Consider the following 18,019-nt stretch of genomic DNA (forward strand, 5'->3'; position numbering starts at 1 on the left):
CTTGAAGTTTGTCTATGATTCTTCATTCTGCTGTACTATTGTCTATATATATGTATATATAGCTCTGTCCCCCATTTCTCGCTTGAACTATGTAAATACTATATAATTTCCACTCTTGTACGTACTACAGCAACACCAAAACTCCCCCATATTTTCGCTCTCTGTACTGCTCGCAGCAATCTGCATTTGTACAGTTCTTTTGTAAATATGTAATTTTGAACTATTTGTACATGTTTCTTAACAATTGCATTCATGGCATGTGTTTGTCCCCCAATTCATCGATTTTATGCATTTTATTCAAATAGTTTATTGCACGTGAGTAATTTGTACGTTACTTTTTACTGGCCCATTTTGAACTTTTTAATGTTCTCCAAAAATATGATTTTCGGTAAAAATATTTGGAACATTGAATAAGAAGGCAATACATCGAACCATCCAAATATTGTACGAATTATATTGCATTATTACAATTCGTCACGATATAAATCAATAATATTTATCATAAAATGTAATGGTTGTTAAATAAAACATATATGCTTAAATATATATTTTTATGAGAATCATTAAGTTTTGATTGCTTATATTTGCAAATTCAAATAGAACTGAAAATCGAAAGATGCGTTTAATATTTGGAGAGAAAAAAACACCTTACTGCATTTTTGTGGGTCCCTTGTGTAGACTGTTCTCAGCAATATTTTGAATACCAATTGACGGCTACTTTTGACCAAAAATATACGACTGTCTCATAATCATTAAGTTTAAAAACTCTATTAATGTACGTTTTCAAGCTAAAGCTGCAAACACTTTATTTACTACAGCACAACAGTTACATCTAATTATAATAGAATTGATCAAATACAAAGCAAATTGTTCATTGCCCATTTACAGCTAGTCGTTAATTTTCTTTTTTATTGAACTCTCTGAAATCACCTCATGTCTGTACATTATTAAAATGCGCGCTCACAGCTGATCGTGGTGTGAATAGATCATGAGTCAGCTGCGCGCAATTTTATCGCTTCATCGATATGGCAACACCGTGAGTTGTCAGCCAATTTTGCCGCCAAAAGTTAACAAAACACTTGTTGCTTGCATTGTTTAAATAATTTAAACGCAATTTAAATATTAAATTGCGTGCCGCTGCGTATCCACAACGTGTCGTGTATTCAAAATGAGCAGTGAGAAAGTGAAAAACGGCAATGGCATCGAGCACGAAGACAGTGACGACTCGTGCGGCGTAAGTTGAAATGGAAATGTAAAATGCAAACGGTAGCGATTTAATTTCAAAACAATTCCCTTTGTTGACAAAACTGGAAACCCATGTGTGCGGATGTGTGTAGGATGAGTCAGCGAGTTTTACAACAAATAGCACCACATCGCGCAGTAAATCGCCTTCGAGCTCACGTAGCAAGCGTCGTGGACGCCGAAATCCCAAATCGAAGCCCAAAAGTGGTGCTGCTTATAAATACGAGTAAGTGTGGAAGAGGATGCGGAAACAAGTAAGCGACATTGACACTGATTGGCCTTCTACTTCAAGCACACACGTAAGGGAAAACCATGGCGCCAACATATTTGGTGTAGCTTTCAACACACTGTTGGGCAAGAACGAACCACAGGTGTTTGCAACGGCTGGCAGCAATCGTTGTACGGTCTACGAGTGTCCGCGCAAAGGCGGCATCACGCTGCTTCATTGTTATGCCGATCCAGATGTGAGTAATATTGTGGCTAAGAGTCGCGGACAAAGTGGCGCTAACCACTCCTTCACCTCTCCCGTTCTCTACAGCCCGACGAAGTGTTCTACACTTGTTCCTGGTCCTATGACCTAAAGACGGCGGCGCCATTGCTTGCCGCCGCAGGTTATCGTGGCGTCATTCGTGTCATTGATATAAAACAGAATGAGGCAGTGGGAAATTATATTGGGCATGGCCAGGCCATTAATGAACTAAAGTTCCATCCGACCAAGCTGCAGCTGTTACTCTCGGGCAGCAAGGATCATGCTATACGCCTTTGGAACATACAAACGCATGTCTGCATTGCCATCTTTGGTGGCGTCGAAGGCCATCGTGACGAGGTGCTATCCGTTGACTTTAACATGCGTGGCGATCGTATCGTGTCCAGTGGAATGGATCATTCATTGAAGCTGTGGTGTCTGAACACGCCCGAATTCCACCATAAGATTGAACTCTCGCATACATTCAGCCAGGAGAAATCAACATTACCATTTCCCACAATCACCAAACATTTTCCGGACTTCTCGACGCGGGACATACATCGCAATTATGTAGACTGCGTGCAATGGTTCGGAAATTTTGTGCTCTCAAAGTCCTGCGAGAATGCCATTGTCTGCTGGAAGCCTGGCCAGCTGCATCAGAGCTTTGAAAACTTAAAGCCCAGTGATTCTTCATGCACCATTATTGCGGAGTTCGAGTACGACGAGTGTGAGATTTGGTTTGTGCGTTTTGGTTTCAATCCTTGGCAAAAGATTATCGCGCTGGGTAATCAACAAGGCAAGGTGTATGTGTGGGAGATGGATCCCAGCGATCCGGAGGGCGCACATATGACCACCCTGCATAATCCACGTAGTGTCTCCACCGTGCGTCAGATTGCGTTCTCACGCGACGCCAATGTTCTTATTTATGTCTGCGATGATGCCACTGTGTGGCGTTGGAATCGCAGACAAGCCGTTGCCATCTAAACACAACTCTAGAGTCCCATTTTCATCACATTGTGCCGTAATTATATGAAGTACTCTCTCATGGACAAACAAACATGCCTCGTTTGCGAAAAACGAAATGATTTGTCGAATTCAGTGTATTCCACGTTCAGCACGCCTGGCACTGAATTGGCAAGATTTTCGTTTTGCGAATATGTTGGCACGGTTGTATTGTGCGATTTTAAAAAGAATTAGATTTCAAAGGCCTACAATTAAATATATCTAAACCTATAACAGGTTTATTTATCTAGCATTGTTATAATGCTATGACGTGAAAATGATTACATTAGTAATTAAGTTTATCACAAACAAGTGAATTTAATTGACTAACTAATGTATTACTATTAATATCGCTTTAGTTCACATGTTGTTATGAAAATGGGATTTTAATCCACACCTATTTTAGCTCAACACAGCAACCACAACCAAATCTCACGTGGCCAAATAACATAGCATCTGATTTGCATTCATAAAGCCTAGTTCCTAGTTATTAGTACACGTCAACAATTAAAGTTATCAACATAAATCACAACACTCCACGAACACTTCTCATATCAATTTTAGCCTTGTGGCGTACAAAGCGTTGTCGCCGCTCTCGACAGTTTCAATTTATTTTGCCAAGTAATCAGCCAGGTAATTGAAAACTCAGTCAACTGCGCTCAGAGCCGGGCGTTATCCGGAGAAGGACCGCAACGGATGCTGGGGAAACAAACATAATGCAATTAGACGCGGCGCTTTCATTCCTGAGCTGCTTCAGCTTAAAGATTGACCCACGTAGTTCCAGCTCTCCTGTGGGTCATTCCTAATCGAGCTGAGCAACAAAGTAACAAATGGCCTGCAATTGAACGTCATTTGTATGCATTGCTGCAGTGCGACGAATAAAATGAACAAAATGAATGCGTCGAAATTGAAACTACCAACAGTCATCAGACAGTCAGGCAAGCATAACAGCTCCCCATGGCCCACTTTATGCTCAAAGCTGATTAAGGGATCCAATCACACAATCTCACAACGTATTTTGGCTGCCGCTGCTGCTGCTTCTGATTTGAGTCTGTAGCTTTTCTTTGTTTATACTTTACTCAACGTTGACTTTAAAAGCGTATGGGGCCGAATGTTTGGGGGCTGCCGCCGCCTGTATTTTCACAGCAGTGCGAGTAATTAGCTATGTGGGCATTAAGTTGTCAATGCGGTTTCCCCAAAACACAATGCTGTCTTCAGCCTTGACATGAACGTAGCACGCAAAGTCGATGCCTGACAATGGTCTCCACTAGCTACCACTTCCTAATCTAAGAAGTCATTGTGCTACTTTTTCATTTAACAGGCGCACACTTCGTGTTGGCATTATTTACCCTAAACTAAGAAGAATATACATACATATGTATGTATATATACATGTTTAAATTTAAATTCTATGTCATATTAAAGCTCAAGGTTTTAAAAATAACTGACTGATAATTGCTTAAGTATTTTGAAATCGAAACGCGTTTAATTCAATCAACTCGCATATGCACAACGATTTCCGATTACTTTTCTTAACAATGAGCTAGTTCCACGAACTGTTAATGACTTTTATGCGTGCTGCTGAACTGGTTACTTTTCTAAATGCTCTTGGTTCAGTAAAAAAGAACTTAAGCTTTTCCCGTTCAAAATAAACGGGTAAATTTTTAAGTACAATGAGAACTTTAAGTGAACGGCAATACCAAATAACACTGATTTTGATTAACATATAGCTGAAGAGCCGAACTGCTCATTTTCAAAAAATAACTTATACTTTCAACTGAAGCTTTTATAAGTATTTAAGTATTATCTTATAGTATATGGGACTTGGAAAAATTCGCAAAGATTTTAAACGAATACAACCAATACAGCTGGCGGAACAGTAATTTGAAAAACATTTAAGCATTTCTCACTTTTAATTTGGTTTGATTTACTCGTACATTTGAAGTCTAAACAATTCTCCGTTTCTTTACTCGTCTCTCTGTTGTTGGATCTTGTCCTTTCCATAAACACAGATGCCACTCAGCGTCATCCTCTTGGTCCAGCAACGGTCTTTGTCCTAGTTCCATTCATGTGTTGAGCTATGCGCGTCGCCACAGCAGCATCAATGACACTGACGGCAATAAGCGAAGAATCATCAGATTGCGGTTCGTCCTGTGGTTGTCTCTCTGCTTTTGTCTGTTTGTGTGTATCTGTGTTGACGTCGTCGTCGTCGTAGTCTTGTCACTGTCTGTTATTGTGGTTAGAGCACTCTCAACTTTATAAATACAAAATTACCGCACACATACACACACACCCACTCCTCACAGAGCACACGGACACATACAAAATTTACCCAAAATGTCCTGTCAGGCAAAATTAATCAAGGCGCTGCCGGCTTGATAGCTTGTTAGTTGTGCCTGTCAGCTTAATTTACTTTTTTTACATGTGCTTTTGACGCCCCAAATTAGTTTAGAATGTCATTTTGTGGCAAAGCTCAAAAGTCGAACACATTTCACCGTCGGCACTTTTCTGGGAGTCGCCTCCACTTCCGCTTCGGTCTGCCACGCACTTTAAGCTCAAATAAAATACGATGAAGTCTACGCCAGCGTCCCCACCCACCGCTAACACTGCCTTCGATGTCCTGCATTAAGATAAATCGCGTCTTCCTTAACAACGCCTACGCTTGTATGTCGAGTACTTTGGCTTTAACAAATGATGTTGGCCTGTTCTGTGTTCTTGAAGCTAATGTGCTTGTTTAGTGCCCTACTCGTCTACTTCTGCAAATTAAAGTTGATGGCGCCTACAGTGCGGCCAAGACAACCACAGAACCAAAATGGAAAAGGTTCCGCACACACACACACAAATGCACTCCCCTTACGCTATCATTTACTGACGCAACCTTTGTTTAATTATGATAACAAACAACAAACCAGAAAAATGTGGAATATTAACAATAAAAGTTGAATGAAAAGAAATCACTTTGCTGTAAATAAGATATAGGGCGCCGCCACCATCGCCACTTGCACGATATCTATGAAATTTCACAAATTAAATGCCATTTTCGGCTTCATTAATTCAGATAACGTTAAAATAATTTTAATGTAGTATCTTCAAACGTGCGAAGCGCTGCGCCTCTTTTCCATTTCTCTCTTTCAATTTCATACATAAACGGTATGTACATACTCGTATATCGTACATACTCGTATTCGCGGTAAAATGTGAACAAAGAGAGCTGAAAAGTCCGCGTCCGTGTCCGTGTCGCAGCCAGATTGAATAAATCACAATTAAAAATACATTATTTTTATTTATTTTTTTGCGAATGACAGACGACGGCAAATTGCAGTTGCAAATGAGAAAATTGCAAAAGTGTGGCAAAGTGAAAAAGTAAATGCAAATCATTATAATAATTTACATTCATTAGCTTTGATTTTAACAGTACGTCGTCAATTATGTATTTACAATAACAACAACACCAACAACAACCTATACATATAATGAGTCAATTAAAATTGGGGCAACAACATCGAATAATTCAACTGGAAAACAAAGTTCTCACTCCCAAGGGCCAAACAAAATTAGGTCAATACGCAAACGGCAAGTTGAAGGCTATGCGAATGTAAATTGTTACTCTATATATGTATAGTATAACAATACATACCTACAATTAGCAGTTAAAGGCATATATACGAATATACATACATATATATGTAAGTATGCACATTTAGATACCATAGAAAAGTGTGCTAACAATGGCGGGCAGTAACAACAACATCATCAATCATCTTTTGCGTGAAAGCATTAGTGTCGCGTTTGGGGTCGTGGTCGCCAATGGTGCGTATGAGCAATATCGATGTCGTCGCCGGTTTCCCTCTATGAGTCTTCCTGCACAATACTCACTTATTTACTACATATATAATTGACCCAAAAAACAGCGAGACCAGCGACATATTAACGGGCAACAGCTCAGACAGATAGACAGACACGACAGGCCAGCTGATGTGTTGGCACTATTGTTATTATTGTTGCTAGTCGCTCGTTTTTCAATGCGCCAACAAACAACAGGCAAAATCAATAATAAATGATGTTAACTGCCAATTTTTTTTTATGCTGCATAAGCAAGCAGCAAAAGTAGCCTGAAGCAGACCAATAGTCAGCAAGGCTTTCACACAAAGAAATGCAAAAGAAGCATAAAGAGCAAATGCTTTCTTCACACACCGAAGTTCAGACACCCTTGCTTTGGTAGTGGGATTCAATGAAAATGGAATATTATATATTTATTTGTATGTTGCATTTCGAGTTTGTAGAGTTCATAGAAAATTTAAAAATATATTCATAAATCATTTGATATACTTGAGATAGTTTGTAATTGTTTTGTAAAAAAATTAATAGGAATTTATAAACTTCAAAGGCTCTCTTTCATAATTACATAAAGGGCCCGCACAGTGATACTTGTAAGTCTGGGCTTGTAATCCATTAAAAGCACATTGTCTTAATAAGCTTTACTGCCTGCAAAAAGTGGGGAGAAATCGAAGCAGAAATAAATAAATAAAAATTATAAATAAATAAAATAAATAAAAATGATAAATAATTTTTAAAAATTTGAAAAATATATATAACATATTTATATATAAAAATATATTGGTTTTCAACACCACTTCTTACAGCATCTAACTGATGACTGCAGAATTTCTAATTAATGGAAAAAACTCATTGAAAAAAGATATCTTCAAAGGATGCGTTTACGTATTAGAATTTCTTAAGTGTCTGATATATGCATCCCAGTTTTGAATAGGTATATTCGAGTATGTGTTTATACACAAATAGTTTTTATAAATTCATTGTAGGGCTTCTACACTCACAGGATTGCATTTATATTATTCGATAAATTCAATTTTAAGCCAAAACTATTAATAATGTATAATGTATATAATGTATAACATTATAAAAAATTAGTATCTAAAATGCTGAAAGGTTTTCAAAATGATATATAAGCCTTTTACTAAGCTAAAAATGGTAAATGATCTAACAGAAGATAAGGCCTTACGCTCATGAATAATACATTTAGATTTCATTTTAAGCCTGAATCGATTCTGAAGTTGTTTATTTAATTAAGAAACGAATTTCAAATAGATTATGTTTAAACCTTTAATAAGAATCAATATATTCAACATATTTTTGCATTCAGGAACATTTACATTAAGCTAGCTTTTTAATTCAATAAGGAAATATAATTTTGTATTGCTGACTAGATATGTATATAAGGAAACATATAGATTTGCGTTATTGATGGTTGATTCTATAGACTATACCTGAAGAATACAGAATGACGGTCGTATTCCTACATATGGCAAACTTTATTAGAAAGGAAAATGTGCTTCAAAAGTTACATACTTTATGGCCAAGTTATAAGAGCCTTTTGAGAGTACAAACGAAACGACACGTTGATGTCTCTCATAAAACGTCGGCCGAATTGGGGCAGACGGTGGGGGCCATAGAAAGCAAAATAGCGAAAATAGGAACTTGACGTTGAAGGACATGGCACATTGTCGCTGTTCTGGCTGCTGTTGTTGTTGTTACTGTTGTTGTTGTTTTGGATACGTGCTGCCCAACAACAAATCGCAGAAAACGCACTTTAATCAGGCATCAGTGGTTCGAGCTTGAATGGGGCCTGATAAGTATGGGGCGTGTAGAGCTGAAAGCAGCAAGAAGCAGCCACAAAGCAGATTTCAATGTAATGGACCGTTTCATTTTCATTGTTGTTGCCACGCAATGTGCTTGTTAGCTTTTGCTGTTGCGTATTTCCTTCCTATTTACCCTCCATGGCCTGGCAATGAGTTTCGCAGAAAGTAGCGCCAAATCTTTTCTTGTGCCGCCAATGCCTGAAAACAATGCTGTCAATTTGCCGGCAATTTCCCAGCCCAGCACAAAACACTGATGATAAAAAGATGCTTAAAGCTCCAAAGGCATTGCCGCAGGAAATTGCAGGCATAACTATTAAGTAGCATACATTTGTGCGCATTTACAAGAAGGGCAAACACATACATATATGGCAGGATGAGTCGAAGCACATTAGACAATCCTTTAAGCATAACTTCAAATAAAACCAGTTGGTAATTTGAAGAGGCAATAGATTTCGGATGGCTTCAAGTAATAATAGCTCACATTCCTGCTGGCTATGTATCCTTTTAATTACCATGGATACTGAAATTAAAACATACCTCGCAACAGATATGCTTACTAGCTGCCAGAAGTGTTTCAACTAAATTAGTGACTTCAAGTAAAAGCATTCCTGCAGGCTATCTTTCCTTTTAATTACCATGGATACTGAAATTAAAACATACCTCGCTACAGATGTGCATACTAGTTGCCTGAAGGGCTTGGACTAAATTAATTGGCATTTATTAGTGAAAAACCAAACACTTTACAGTTCAAGCAAGCAACAAAATTTGAGAATAGAAAAATGTTATGTTCAGATACATACATAGGAAAATATTTCTCAACCAGAAAAGTGCATGTCTGTTAAGCAACATCTATCTGCTCTCATTATGCGCCCATCTTTAAAACGGCCTAAAGCTAAATTTTATCCAACAAAAATATATCGGAATATACATTTTCAGTTACTACTAATTTAACCTTAAGCTACGTGCATCAACATCACCTAAAAGCCAATTCAATAATCTCAATTTATGCCGCAGAAAGCAGCCTTTTCGTATTCAACCGGCAAGCAGAAGAGAAAAAATTATACCTTTAAATTTGTCTTCTTTGCGAATAAGTAAAAATATTCAGCATTTCACCAACTGCATTTGATTTATTTATAATATCATAAATTCACTTTTTTTTTGAGAGAATATATCCCAACTTTTAACAAAAAATAACTTTTATGAGCTGTCTGTAAAATCTGTTCGATTGGATGAAGATTTGTGAGCAACAAAAATGCTTGATTCCTGCAAAATATTGACAGTCACTGTCTTGTCTTTTTGTCTACATATGAGATAAAAATGTCTATCGCTTATATAATAGTGGAGGCTTGCTTAACGATAAGCTTGTCCAAATACTTATGCTTTCGAATGTACGCCACGTGTGTGGCTAATAAGAGACTTGTGCTGCCGGCATATTAAAGCTCCACTACTACCTGTTGCATACTTTGGGGCGCCCAGTCCGCAGCCTTGCGTGATTTGAGTCTGGCAAAGTAACAGCAACTAATGCATATTAAATTGAATTCATGCAAATGTTCCAATGATCGTTCCTATTTATTTAACAGACGTTGACGCCGCCGGCGTCTCTCAGAAAATGGCAATTCGAAATGAAAGGGGCAAGAAAAACGAACAGAAATGAAATGCAATTTGCGCCATAAACAAAGTCTGACGTTCATTATGCTCGAATGGCAGTGAGTAGGGGTCGGGGGAAGGGACAAGTGGGGGCAAAACTTTTATGGCACGCTCAACATGCACTTCCTGTGACTTGGCCTATGACTTTGGGAGCCTTTCCGGGCATGCAAAGCAATAAAACAAAAGAGAAAACGTACAAACGACACACTTAGGAAAAAATCATATTAGAAAATACTGAAATATTAGTCTTAAAAGATAAATTCCAAAGTTAAAATATTAATCAGAATTTTTTTGCAATTTTTTATTAAAAGAATATATAATTTTATAAAATTAAAAGTCTGTTCATAAAAGTAATTTAAACCGACACCCTTGGAAATAAAATAGAACTTGCTTTTAGAAAATACTGAAAAATTAAACCTAAAAGATAAAATCTTAAGTTAAAATTTTTATCATTAATTTTCATTTATATTAAAATAATATATAATTTTATAAAACGAAAAAAACTGTTCATAAAATTGAACAATTTGATCTTTTATTTTCTAAATTCTAAAGGTAAAATATTAATCAACAATTTTCGTTATTTTTATTAAAAAAATATATAATTATTCAATTTTATAAAATTATCATTTTTATTGATAAATTGATTGATTTTTCAAATATTACGAACATAATTGGTTTATTTTTATGAAATTTTATAATTTAATAATTAAATGTTCAATTCTGTTCGATTTGAACATTTATAAACATTATTCTTAGTGGTGGGGAAAAACAATAAAACAAAAGAGAAAATGTATAAACGACACCCTGGGAAAAAATCAGACTTGCTATAAGAAAATACTGAAATATTAATCTTAAAAGATAAATTCTAAAGGTACAACCTAAAATATATATAATTTTAAAAAATACATATCTTTATAACAATTAAAAGTCTGTTCATAAATTTGAACAAATTCTCTCTTTTCTTCATTCATAATTGGTTTATTTTTACTAAATTCTATAATTGATAACGATCTATTTTTGAAGTAAATTTTCAATTCTGTTCTATTTGAACTTAAACAAATATTATTCTGAGTGGTGGGGCAAACCTTTTGAGGAAGTTGCTGACAAAGCGCCCCAAGCTCGTGACGTTGTCGTGTTATTCAGACAGTGTTGTTGTTTTTATGCCTTTTAGCATTTTGTGTAATTGTTTCGTGAAAGTAGTACAAAAAAATGCTGACTTTTATATATACTTATATATGTGTATATATATAGCATGCATATATAAAATAAGAGCGCAGTACATAATAGTTGCCATTCTCTTGACTCTGACTCTGACTCTGACTCTGCGTTTTACGCGGCCATCCCCTCGACTGCTTTTGCACTGCTCCTTTGCCCAACCACTGACATAATTGATATCCTTTTGCAGCAGTTGGCGTGCGGCGAGCGCAAAAATACAAGTATCTACATGCAATACTTTGGCATTGCTGTACATACATACAGACATTAAAAGAAGTATCCACAAGTTATGTAGCACGCACATCAGGCATTTCGCTCTTGGCCAGAACTTTTGGCCCGGTATGGTATGGCCTGGCCTGGCCTGGCCTGCCCTGGCACGCAAAGCCTTTGCACTCCCTGGCGAGCTGCTGTTGCCACTTTCTTCTGTTTCTGCCACCACTTCTTCTGCTACTAGCAGTTGTAGTTCGCGATGTTATGGCATTTTTTTGCGCCTGCCGTTCGCAACTATTTTAGTTTAAATTTAACTCGCAACGGGCCAAGTACGCAACGTATTTAAACGCACGCTCGGCTTGCGTTGGCCGAGGAATAAAAAAAGAAAAAGTAAAACACGCCAATAGTTTCAAACACAAATGACTGGCGAAAAACGAAGCTCGAAGTGCGGTCCAAATAAAATATACGAGTATATGTATTTGTGCAAACAATCGTGCTGGCCACTGTGCAAATATTTACACATGTGCCATTAAAAGCGCATTTTGCAACCCATTCAACTCCTGCCCCCTCCCCCCCCCCCGCCCTTTCCATCCACCCCTGTTAAGTGTCATGCCCCTCAAGTGATGAATTCGTTTAAATCGTGCTTAGATAAAACAAAAACTCCGACATGACATTGCGCAAAAGTCAAATGTAACTAATTGCGGCAATTCCATGTTCAGCAACAAAACCAACAACATCGAAAAGGACAATTGTAGACACCAACACAATATTCAACAACAGTTAGCAGCAGCCAACATTTGCCACAGGATTACAAGTATATTCAGGCATTATCAGGCTCGCTGTTGTGGCAGTCGTTGGACTCGCCATGAGTCGTCTGAGGCGTGAAAGCAGTCGACAAAGTGTCATAACCGTCGAGCTCATACAATTCATAATTCAGTATCGCGCCAAGGAGACACAGGATAAGAAGAAAAGGTGCGACAAGCAGCGCGTTTTTATATTGAACAAAAAAAAAGAAAAGAAAAGAAAAGAAACAGAGTTGTTACGCAAGACTCTTGTCTAAAAGAAGTTTGTTTTAAATTATTTTCGACAACAACTATATAGTAATAGAGTTTTTCAAGCAATGTTGTGTCCATTTACGACGGATCATCATAATATAAAAACGGAATGGTACAACAAATACAAAACCCGTAATGCTTAACTAAGAAAAACTCAAACTTGTGTTCAAACAAGGGATCCCAAAATAACAATTCACAACTATCAAATAAAAATAGACTTGCAATAAAAAAACACACTTTTATGTGCCACCTAATTCGAGTTTGCGGCGCCACCATCACCACCACCCCTTCACCCCCTCGCACCAGTCTGCTATATTCTGCTGTCTTATATAAGGCTTTTGCACGCTTAGATCAGCCTGCAGGTATGCAACGCTTTTGGACACCAACTCGAATTCTTATCACAGATAAAAATTAAGCACTATGAAACCAAATATTAATTTTATCAGTTAAGATATAAAAAGCACTCAAGTTGCTCTTTGAATTCGGTACACAATGTTACATCAAGTTCGATTTATTTCAATATTTTTGCCTGCATCTGTTAGGTAGACATGGAACAGATTACGTTTCGAGCTTGCTTTTCAGTTTTCTTTGACTCCCTATGCCTGCTTCAAGTAATATTTAAAAAAGCTAAAATATCTTACAACGAATAACTGAAGTACTAAATAGCTTACAACAATAGCGACAATGCGAAATTGTTGAATTACCTTTGATGCCTAAGCTTAAATCAAAAATTTAGAGACCGCAAATAATGACTTTTTTTAAAGCGAAAAAATCATTCACTTAAAGTAGCTTTGAGAGAATGGAGATTATAACAATTTCCTTCTTTGGGATATCTATGAATATTCACCATGATTCAAAAATTTTAAACTCAAGCAATAATCATTATTTTTAAGCAAACAAATAGAACTCATAAAATAATGTTTATTCTTCAAGTTTTTTTTTTATCAAAAATAAATCTCAAGCTGTAATTCTCCCTGCCTTTTTCATAGGGTATACGGACAAAATGTATATACTATATATCCTTAAACAATAAGCCAAGACGAACCCCTATAATAGAGCTTTAGAGCTTTATGAGCTTTATTTTTGGCTCAAAAGTTTTAATTTTAATTGTAGGGTAGAACTCATAAAATTTTAAAAATAATCATTATTTTCTAATTTTAATGACTACGGACCCTGAAAAAATTAGATGCAGTCGGTTCGATTAATCATTTTCAATTCAACTAATATAACAAACATACAAGTATAGTATGTACAAAGTTATTTAGTAACTATATTTAGTTGGTCTTAAAAATTGTAATTTATTTCTGGGCGAAATAATCTTTTAGGCAAACATTTTAAGGAACAATTTAAACTTATAAAATTTCACACTGAAACACAACTGAACGTGTTGAGTTTCATTTGAAATACTGCAACTTGGAAAATTTCAATGCTAAATCTGTATTTTCATAATCAGTACCACAAATATTACAAGCCGATATGCGAGTCAAAATGTCTGAAATGTTTGAAAAGTTTCATACTTAAAAAAACACTCGATGAAATGTGCTTGAAATATTGACATTTTGTATTTGAAAATTTAATTCTTAAATTAATCCTTGAAACATAGTTTTGTAAATGACATATTTCCAAAGTAAAAAATTTCAACAAAGACAAAATAGGCGAAATTCTATATGTTAAATACTACTTAGCAGCTAGTATTTGCTTTCAAGTACTAAATTATTGTGTATCCTTTAGGCGTCAAGAATTAATAAAAAATTTAAAATTTTCATGGAACAAATGGCTTTATAAAGTGGCTAGAGAGGCCTTCTGACTTTTTTCGTTGGAAAAAACAATAACTCCTGAACGAATACAGATATTGTCATGAAGAAAATTTAGATTGAAAGAGACATTCTTAAACTTTTAGTTAAATTATTACGCGTCGTCGAAAAGACTTGTTTTATTATGTGAAACCGTTTCTTATTTAGTTGGCTTTTTAGGGGTTCTGTCAATAAAGCATTTTACATGCAGTTGATGGATAAATGAGAAAAAAAGAAAGCAAATATTTGTAATTTTTCTTCAGCATTAGCGAAGAATCAATTGAACTATTTACACAAGATCTATTTTCTATAAAAGCCAACTTTATAAACTAAGCAGCCGAAACTATGTTCATTGTTATTAGTGAAGTCGGGTTAAGCTGGCCTACAAGTTGCAAACAGCTAAAACTCTAGCGAAAAGTTGTAAGCAGTTAAAAGCTTGGACTTATGCCTTGGAAATAAGCAACTTTCCCAGTTTCTACTTCTTTCTTCATCTTTCCTTAGATGAGGGGGGAATTGTGTGGACTTGAAGGTGATGTGTCTGAGTGTTCTTTCCCTTTTGAAGTTGTCGGAACTACTTACTATCAATCAAATTCTGCTAATTGGTCTGTGTAAATGCGTAGCTGTTGTAAAAGAATCTTTGCAGCACTCCAAGTAAAATCAAATTAAAGCACTAGCCAGACGGCCCCCACAACTTGACAGCACTTGCCCCAAACTTATGCAACAATTTGCTCACCACTTTTGAACTATGTGCGTGTATTTGTACGCAAGACTTGCATAAGCGCAGGCTTTAGTGGTTTTCCTGGCCCAAGAACTATGGCCAATTAAACATAATTGAATAATGTGCTAATTTGTTTAAGCCGTCATGCCAGACGCCGTTTCGCGTCGACTAAAGTGTCTCACAGCACTGGCTTTGAAGTTACGTAAAATAATGTCCACTCTTAAACCGCCCATCCTCAAGGTATCCACGGACTCATGCTTTGGCAAATATTTTTTATAAAAGCCGCTCAGACTTCGGGCCAACTTATTATTGCCATGGTTATGAAACCCAGTGAGCTGGCGCTGATTGAACGGACCACTGCTGCCCAACACAGGGAGTCTGAGGCACAACCCTAGACGAACCGAGACCGAGACGCACATAATAGACCAATTAGTTGCAATTTCTACGAAATCAATGCCAATTAAGGCGGCATAGCTTCACCTGCTCCTGCACACTTGCACTGCTGTGTCTTACATTGCAAGCGAGCTCTGTTTCTTTTGAATACAAATAAATTCCCATTTCTTGAGTCGAATGAGGCCAACATTTTAATACCCTTTGGCAAAAAGAAATAAACTCTATAAGATATGATCGATCAAGCACTAAAATAATGTCAGAACTACTCTCAAAACCTTCCAGCAAGGTAGAAAAAATTTAGCATACACTTGTTGTTCAACTTGATTTGAAAAATATTGAAACTAAGTTTTACAACTCTGGGGTGCTTACTCTCGGAGATACTGGCGTTCATACGGACAAACAGACCAACAACAAACACCAAAACGATATCAATGCATTCGAGCAAAAAAATGTGCACCAAAGAATGTATGTACATTCTATTTAAGTGCACTAGTAAGGTATCTACAAATTTAAAAAAACACTGATTCGATTTTGTTTTAGAAAAATATTTGAACTATGTTTTGCTGACTCTGGGATCCTTACTTTTTGAGATCCGCATTCATGTAGACAAACAGGCCGATATGTACAGATCGATTCGTTATTTTTAATCAGCACATAACTAAATTGTGCAATCTTTTGCACCTACCTCAAAACTATTCCAAAACACCCTTCAAACTTGCAGGGAATTACAGAGTATAATAAAAAGGAAAATATATATGTGTCTCTCTTGTTATTGTGCCTGTCGTCAGAGCATGTTTGTCTATTCAATTGGCATTTGTTGTTAGTGTATTTCGTTTGAAATTCAATTACTGCATGTTTTTCACTTAGTCTGCCACACCCACTCTCCTCCCACTCACACACACACACACACACACACATGCACAAACTCGTACCAGCGCATGCATTTGCCTGCTCAGCTTTTTGCTCAATTTTGCAGAATTTAGTCAAAACTCACAAATTCTCTCACCAAAAAACTAAAATGCCTTGGCCCCTAGATGAACAAAATAAAGCTATTTTTGTGTAGTGTTTATGTATCTGTATCTTTAACTGCATCCCGATGCGTTTTTCGTTTAACTGAAGCGCACCTATTAAATTCGAAAACACACACAATTCTTAACCTCCTGCTACCCACTTCCCAGCCCACCTAAAAGTCTAACAACAACAAAATCGGTAACCAATTTATGTGTTTTTTTTTTTAATGTTTTAGTTGTCTCTTATTTTTCTTTCCCTTGCTGTTTTGTCGACTAATTTTATTTCAATTTTTATCTGACTACGAAAAAAAAGTGAATGAAAAGCATTAAAGAAAATATTTGAATAACAAAATGCGCTCAATAAAAATTAATAGCTGATTTTTTTAGTTTTCCGTTTGAATATTATTTGTTTAGTTTTAACAATATTTTTAATTAGCCAAGTTGTAAGAAGAACTAATTGAAGGCAGTGACTAACGATTTCTAATTTCTCAAATCCCCTCCCACAAACACGTCCCTTTCAATATGTAGGCGTCTGGCCGACGAGGACGATGAACTGTCGGAGGTGCAACCGGATGCGGTGCCACCGGAGGTGCGCGAATGGCTCGCCTCGACCTTCACGCGCCAAATGGCGACCTCGCGCCGCCGGAGCGACGAGAAGCCCAAGTTTCGGTCTGTGGCCCACGCCATTCGAGCCGGCATCTTTGTGGACCGCATATATCGTCGCGTCTCCAGCTCAGCGTTGATGCAATTTCCACCCGATGTCGTTAAGTTGCTAAAGGTAAGTCTGTCAAAAGATAAACAAGCTTTAAATATCCAATTATGTAGAATAAGCAGCAACAAAAAGGTGCACATTTATGTGAAGTATTTATATCATATTTATTTATAATCTATCTAAGCACAAAAATCTTGCAGGCCGGGGGGAAATTTATTAGCCAGTCCGTTAAGCTACTATATGCTCCAGTTCACAGACATGTGCAATCAGATATTCACCAGAAAATTGGTTAAAAGTGGGAAAGGGTTTAGTAGGCAGATTGGAAAACAATTACTATAAATGTGGTGGGAATAAAAATGCAGAGCAACTTATAAAAACAAGAGAGAACGCTACAGTCGAGCAAGCCCGACAGTGTAATACCCTGTACCCAGGTAAACTTCCGTCACTGAGTTATATGCGCCCATAGCAGCAGCAAAAAGAGGAAGAAGAAGAGCGAACTTGTTGCTGCAGTTTGTGGGGGTTGTACTGTAGAGAATTTGTTTCGCTAATAACTTTTCTCAGAATTGACCGAATTGGAAAATTTCAAACAACAATAGACAATTATATATAAATTATGTGTGCAAAGTTTGGTTGAGGTAGCATTTGAAATGTGGACGCTATTGACGAAATTCTGTAGCGGCGGAAGGGGGGGAAAATTTAAAAAAAAAAATAAACTCGTCCTTACTCGGACCTAGGAGAATCTGGATGCCAACTTTGGTTATTCTAGCTTTTATAGTTTCTGAGATCCTCGCGTTCATCCAGACGGACAGACGGACGGACAGACGGACGGACATGTCTAGATCGATTTCTCTCGTCATGCTGATTCAGAATATATATACTTTATGGGGTCGGAGATG

General features: G+C 36.9%; 2 protein-coding genes across 3 annotated transcripts in view; both read left to right on the forward strand.

Annotated features, from left to right (window-relative positions):
* Window positions 1–18,019, forward strand: part of LOC115630949 (calcium/calmodulin-dependent 3',5'-cyclic nucleotide phosphodiesterase 1) — a 77,001-nt gene that overhangs the window by 53,284 nt on the left and 5,698 nt on the right. The window contains exons 1-2 of one of the 2 annotated variants that reach the window (XM_030527519.1): window positions 12,274–12,414; window positions 16,940–17,189. In XM_030527519.1, coding sequence (XP_030383379.1) covers window positions 12,308–12,414; window positions 16,940–17,189 — 357 coding nt within the window. In that variant the 5' untranslated portion in view covers window positions 12,274–12,307. Of the gene's footprint in view, window positions 1–12,273; window positions 12,415–16,939; window positions 17,190–18,019 lie in introns of those variants that run through there. The other variant, XM_030527518.1, reaches the window with a different exon arrangement.
* LOC115630953 (polycomb protein esc) lies at window positions 1,073–3,244 on the forward strand. Its single transcript, XM_030527527.1, has 4 exons — window positions 1,073–1,234; window positions 1,338–1,468; window positions 1,535–1,706; window positions 1,781–3,244. The coding sequence occupies exons 1-4, from the start codon at window positions 1,169–1,171 to the stop codon at window positions 2,690–2,692; spliced, it is 1,281 nt and encodes a 426-aa protein (XP_030383387.1). The 5' UTR covers window positions 1,073–1,168; the 3' UTR covers window positions 2,693–3,244.

Source organism: Scaptodrosophila lebanonensis, unplaced genomic scaffold (assembly GCF_003285725.1).
Source record: "Scaptodrosophila lebanonensis strain 11010-0011.00,11010-0021.00 unplaced genomic scaffold, SlebRS2 tig00001412-arrow-pilon, whole genome shotgun sequence".
Classification (NCBI taxonomy): Eukaryota; Metazoa; Arthropoda; class Insecta; order Diptera; family Drosophilidae; genus Scaptodrosophila; species Scaptodrosophila lebanonensis.